Raw genomic sequence first — 6,000 nt, forward strand, 5'->3', positions numbered from 1 at the left:
CAAACATAATTATAAAACTTAAAATCCCAAATATATAGACACTTGAAAATTTTGAATATAGACAATCCAGATAACTTATTACAATATGTACTAGTTTTTAAAACTTGAAATTCTTCTTTTTCTTTAGGAAAAAGTTTAAATAGAGCCACAGCTATAAACAATCAAATTAGAGTGCACCTCAACAAGTTCATTAAAAGAGGTTATTTTGATGCTCCAATATTGTTAAATTTATCATGTCAAAATGAAGATGCATGGATGCGACAAAAAAATGGATTTCAAGTTTTGAAAGTAGTGAATTTTGTAATGTTTTTTTTACCATCAATTTTCAAGATTGTTAATTTTTCATAAATATGCTTGATCTACATTATTTTTGAAGCTTTAAATTTTATAATTAGATGTAAAACTATATTTTAAGACTATCACAAAGATTTTCAGTATTAAAACCACATTTCTTGACACTATTTGAACACGCGCTCTACTTTGATTGTTAAGAGCCTATACAAACCACACCCTTTTCTTTATATCCATAAGTCTCCAGGTCGATGAAATTCTCTTCTACTGGTTTTTTGAAGTGCACCTTGCTTCTATAATATAAGGCTGCAACCCTATATATACTTTTTCCATTCAAGTATGCCCTTTGCAAGTTCTGAATTTTCATACAAAGATCCTGAGTATTGCATTTTTGCTATCTTCTTTGCTATTAATTTGCTCAAACAATAGGCCACTAATCTTAGCTACTACATCTCATAGCTGAGCTTCCTCTGTCACAGATCGTAATTGCTCCTCATTTGAATCTATGCCATGAAGTTCGCCTTTAGAGATTCGCCAGGTTCAATGACATTAGGCACCAGTTTCATCAAACACAATCTCATTGTGTGAAAGGAACAAAAATAGGCATTGAATCACAAAAGTACACATATTGAATCATGAAATGTCTGTGTTAAAAGTAGACACATTGAATCACTAATACCTTTGTTTTAAAATAAGTCAAAGTATTACAATTTGGAAAAAAACTCGACTTTCAGAACTCCCTTAAGCAAAAAGCAAAAGGCCTGCTTATGAGTTTTATGGGATCTAAAATTTTGAGATCCACTTTAGAATTCCAAGATGAGTATTTGCAAAAGAAAAAACATTCTAAAACACTCAAATCTATTGCAAAAGAAAAAATAAAATAAAATCCTAAACACTCGAATATGGTCATCCAGAATTCGACAATACAGATTCAATCTCAAAGAGATTATTTTTTTCTTTTCAGACACATTTTTTTTTCCCCCTGATTGCCGGGTTGAGCTTGCACCCCAAAATTTGAGATTCTGAAACATAAATGGGGTTTCATTAGAGGAGCATATACCAGGTAGCATAACATCTATTAGCTTATTTAGAATTTGGCATTACAGAAAAAGATTTGAACTCTCTCTCTCTCTCACACACATTTATCATAGAAATGCAGACAGCAGAACCTCCATAGAAGGATGCAAACCCCCAACGCTGCAGAACAAGTGTCAATGTACGAAGCTCGGACCATGACGTCATGCCCATGCAATTCACTTCTTCATGATCTATCTGGTGGAATAACAACAAAAACGTACCCACTTGCTTTGCATTGAAGTGCAGATAGATTATCTCAACTTCCCAATTCTGCCAACAAAGCTCATACAATATACAAAAGTTTAAGAAACTCCTATAAGCATATCCTATTCCTACTATACCGAGCAGTATAAGTTAATGAATAATAAAAGGCCCAACTTTTTTCTCAATAAGAGTACAAAACAAACTCCCAAGATCACACAGAAGGGCAACAACCGTGTCTCTTAGTATGAGTAAATGAAAAGAGAAAAGATTCAAATGAGTTACATATACTATCTGTTGCAATCTGACTTGGTGAACTCTTCAACAGAGCGTCTATACTCAGCGATAAGTTCTCTGCCCAAAAGAAATAAAGAAATGAACCAATTTATTATTTATCGCAAAATCAATAAGCCCTAGAGAACCACAGCACAAATATACAAACCTTCGCTGGTTTAGTTGCCTCTCATACTCCTCTAATTTACGCTTTTGGCCTTCTACTGTCTGAAAGAAGCAGCAGATGATCAGCAGTTTGCGTGGTAACAATGCACATATGTTGGAAGTGAAATGACAAAAAAGAATTAAGGACTACTTTCCCAGCTCATACCAATACAGATCACAAAAGAGTGAAAAGTGTTCTTTTTGCCTCCAAACTTATGCAGTATACTAGTCTAAATTGTAACACCAATACATTTATTGCCAATTGCACGAGATTTTAAAAGTTTCAGTGGTTTATTGTCTTTTAGTTAATGAAACAAATGGGAGGATATCGCCAAAAAAAAAAAATCTGTGGAAAAATCATTAACAGATAAAGCAAGATATAGATAAAGAAAACAATTAAGAAATTTCATTTTAGCGAGTGTCCTTAAGATACAAACACAATTCCATAGATATAGTAATACGTGCTGATAAAAGATTGAAAGAGTTAACCTATGTGTATGATCTTGAAGTATAATATGTGATGCAGTAGGAAAAACGCTTAAGAAACTGCACTACAGGATCAGTCAACAATTTTCTGGCATTGCAAATTTCACATCCGAGAGAGCAACAAAGTCAAGAGTTTCGACAAATTTTCTGGCATTGCATATTTCACATCCAAGAGAGCAATAAAGTTAAAGAGTTTCGACATATCCCAGTATCACCATATATTAAGAAACTGCACTACAGGATCAGTCAACAATTTTCTGGCATTACAAATTTCACATCCAAGAGAGCAATAAACTTAAGAGTTTCGACATATCCCATTATCACCATATATTAACCCTTTCACATTCCTCTTATTTCCAAACATTACAGGTGACCTAGAGGCTCCAGCAGATATGGCAATAATAGCTAGTTGGTAACACATGCCCAAGTTGAAGTTTAGATAGCCGACAAGTAGCCATTTTTAACCTCATAAACTCTAATTCATACAATACACCTGCATTTCATGTCGTAGGCCAAAAAACGCATATACATATAACGTTAATACATAGAATTTGACATGCTTCAAAGCTAAACATTTATTGTCAGCATAACAACTTACAAAGACAAAGTAAGTTTAGCAATATGGTTCCAAATAAAAGATATCTGTGATTCTATGAAAGGCGCTCTCCAGAACCAGATACTACATTAAATGAACAGTTCATACCATGGCTTTAACATTTACAGATGCTGATATGGAGTTTAGAAGTTGCTGGCACTTATCGAACTGGGTACTCAGCTCACTAACCTGTATGAAAATGGAAATGTCAATTGTGAGATCATAGTGGGAAAATAAACTCAATAATTACTAAAATATTACAAGAATTTATACAATTCAAAATAGTAAGCATAGAATCAAGTTCACTTACATGTTTGATTCGTACATTTTCACATGGAAAAAATTCTCTCATGTGGTCAAGTGTAGGATAGTTTTACATCAATTAGTTGCCAATTGGTGTGAAAAGATGCAAAAAGAACAATTGGTATGAAAATATTCCCACACTTGACCACATGAGAGAATTTTTTCATGTGAACGCGAACCAAACGTGACCATTATTGATTTCCGAACAAGTTGCAATTTGGGCCCATTTGAAAATTTCTCCTGAACAATTTAACTTCACAAGATGTTTGATTTGCAAATTTGAATGATTCCCAACAGCAATTGGGCACCCAAATGCAACTTTTGCAAAACCAACCCAAGTTGTTTGGAAAAAATCTCTCTCACTCTCTCTCTCTCTCTTGAGCGCCCCACCACCACTACCACCACCTAGCCACCACTATTCCACCACCCCCTCTGCCACCATTCCACCACCCACTCCACCACCATCACCACTTACCACCACCACGACTGCGTAGCTGCCACTACCACCACCACCACTGCATAGCTGCCACTACCACCACCACCACTGCATAGCTGCCACTACCACGACCGCCTACACACCACCACCTACTTGCCTCGACAGCACCAACATCACCACCACCGCTCCACTAGCTTCACCAAAACAACCACCACCACCATCTTCACATTGTAATCCCCCAGTACTATCACATTATACCACCACCATCAACACTACAATATGATAATTTATAATTCAAATTGCAACAATCAAACACCCATAAAGAGCAAATGCCAATTGACCAAATTGCCATTTGGTCAAATGTAAATCGATAAAAAAATACTATTGACAATTTAAAAAAAAACCGTCCCTTACTGATCAACAAAGAGAACAAAAAACGAAAGCACCACGTACAGTCGGAAGATGTGAAAGCTAACTTCAGTTGCATAATTAGTTTCACAGTAATTACTGAAACCCTTAAAGTTTAACATCTTTGTTCTTATTAACCTCTTAATCTTCTTTTAAGGGAGAATTTGAATTTCTTTCCATGAGAACTTTTTCCCTACAATTTTCCTAAAATCTCCATCTAACTCAATCTCTCCTAAACTCTTTCTCCTTAAAAATTTCTCAGATTTTATATCTAAATCCAATAACAATATTCTTAAAATTTCTCTAATGGTCTCTCTTTCTCACAATTCTCATATACGTGCTCCTAAAATCTCGCCCCTTGAAATTCTCTCCGACATAGTTGACAAAAAAATCAAGCTATTTCTAAGAAACATTAGAACTGATATTAATAACCCTTATTTAAAACCGAAGTAAAAATTATTAGTGAACTACAATTCAAACACCGCTGAGTTCCATAAGAAAAAATATAAATGATTTGAGAACAATTAGACTGCTAAGATTCCAAGTGAAAACCCTATGGAGTATGGACTTTTTTCCGGAATTGCGTAATCGTACAAGGTACGAGTTTCAGGCACTCTTCAAGAAGAATGTGACGTATGCTCTGAAAGCACTAGACATGTAAGTGTGATACTAATTTATCCAATTAAGTGATTTGTTCTGTGAACATACTGCAGCAGCTGTATATCACACTCTACGGTTTCTTTGTTCTCTTTTGCGAGCCACTACTCCTTCTACCTTCCATTTTGATGGATTTACCATTATTTTTTTGCAACTCACAAGTTTTAGGATCTCACTCTGTATCCATTCTCTTATTCTACTATGCCTTCATTAAACTTTTGTTGAAAATAGGAAACCATCCACTCATGATTACATTATTGTGACTGTTCAATACACAGGGCAGCCCAGTTGTGAATAACTAAAAATAAATGGAGACTTTCTAAGACACAATAAATATCCTCGACCGGCAACAACTAATAAAAAACTAAATAGTAAATGATAAAAAACGTACTTAATCGTCTGAAATCTTTGCTTCTTATTCATACATTGTACTATAAAGACTGCAAATAATCGCAACAAAACTCGAAGAATCGAATAACAAAGAATAAAAAGATAACAAAAAGCTGAAACTTATTACAAACCAGAGCATCAGAGTGTTGATCACGTGTACCACCTTCTATCGCATCAGCTAAGTTTTCAATAATCTGAAACAAAGAAGATACTCACGTGAAAACCATATTTCCAATAGCTACATAAGTTAAGAGGGTTATTTATGAAGCTTTCAAAAAAGGTCACAAACACTTGAAAAAAGAAACTTTAATTACAACACAGAGAAAATAAAAGGAGGAAGTCGAATCCTGCAACTAATTTCCATTCACATAAGCAAAGCTAGGAGAAAAAAACCCTAATTTTCCCAGGCCAAAATCTCAACTTCCAGTAAATTATAAGATCAAAAGAATTATAGGTAAAAGGTGGAACTGAGAAGGCAAGGAATGAAAGGGTTGTTGTTCATCTTGAATTAGGGTTTGAGATCTCAACTTCCAGTAAATTATAAGATCAAAAGAATTACAGGTAAAAGGTGGAACTGAGAAGGCAAGGAATGAAAGCGTTGTTGTTCATCTTGAATTAGGGTTTGAGAGGCGCTTGGCACCAAGTTCCATGACCCTCCTCTGCTTTGATGATCCATGTTGTGTTAGAGGGCAACCTCCATTTTTCAGTTTGTACGCAG

General features: G+C 35.0%; 1 protein-coding gene across 4 annotated transcripts; it reads right to left on the bottom strand.

The window, feature by feature from the left end:
- Window positions 1–955: 955 nt before the first annotated feature.
- Window positions 956–6,000, bottom strand: LOC18424096 (mediator of RNA polymerase II transcription subunit 9). 4 transcript variants are annotated; one of them, XR_967155.3, is made up of 7 exons: window positions 5,842–6,000; window positions 5,414–5,476; window positions 3,197–3,277; window positions 2,012–2,070; window positions 1,855–1,923; window positions 1,461–1,638; window positions 956–1,313 (listed from the first exon to the last, which is right to left on the bottom strand). XR_967155.3 is itself a non-coding variant. In XM_088847588.1 (5 exons), the coding sequence occupies exons 1-5, from the start codon at window positions 5,956–5,958 to the stop codon at window positions 1,860–1,862; spliced, it is 384 nt and encodes a 127-aa protein (XP_088703714.1). In that variant the 5' UTR covers window positions 5,959–6,000; the 3' UTR covers window positions 956–1,859. The 4 variants fall into 4 exon arrangements, 1 of the variants encoding a protein (XP_088703714.1); XR_967154.3 differs by having other exon boundaries at window positions 1,432–1,638; XR_016041257.1 differs by having other exon boundaries at window positions 1,432–1,923.

This window comes from Amborella trichopoda, chromosome 9 (assembly GCF_054954075.1).
Source record: "Amborella trichopoda isolate Santa Cruz 75 chromosome 9, AtrichopodaSantaCruz75HAP2 v2.0, whole genome shotgun sequence".
In the NCBI taxonomy this organism is placed as follows: Eukaryota; Viridiplantae; Streptophyta; class Magnoliopsida; order Amborellales; family Amborellaceae; genus Amborella; species Amborella trichopoda.

What these genes read in the sequence shown, in the direction of transcription:
- LOC18424096 (XM_088847588.1), bottom strand. Translation starts at nt 5,958, where the DNA reads ATGGATCATCAAAGCAGAGGAGGGTCATGGAACTTGGTGCCAAGCGCC. An exon ending in ATCAACACTCTGATGCTCTG is followed by an intron (nt 3,278 to 5,413) that starts GTTTGTAATAAG and finishes ATTTTCATACAG; the next exon opens with GTTAGTGAGCTGAGTACCCA. An exon ending in AGGCAACTAAACCAGCGAAG is followed by an intron (nt 1,924 to 2,011) that starts GTTTGTATATTT and finishes TCTTTTGGGCAG; the next exon opens with AGAACTTATCGCTGAGTATA.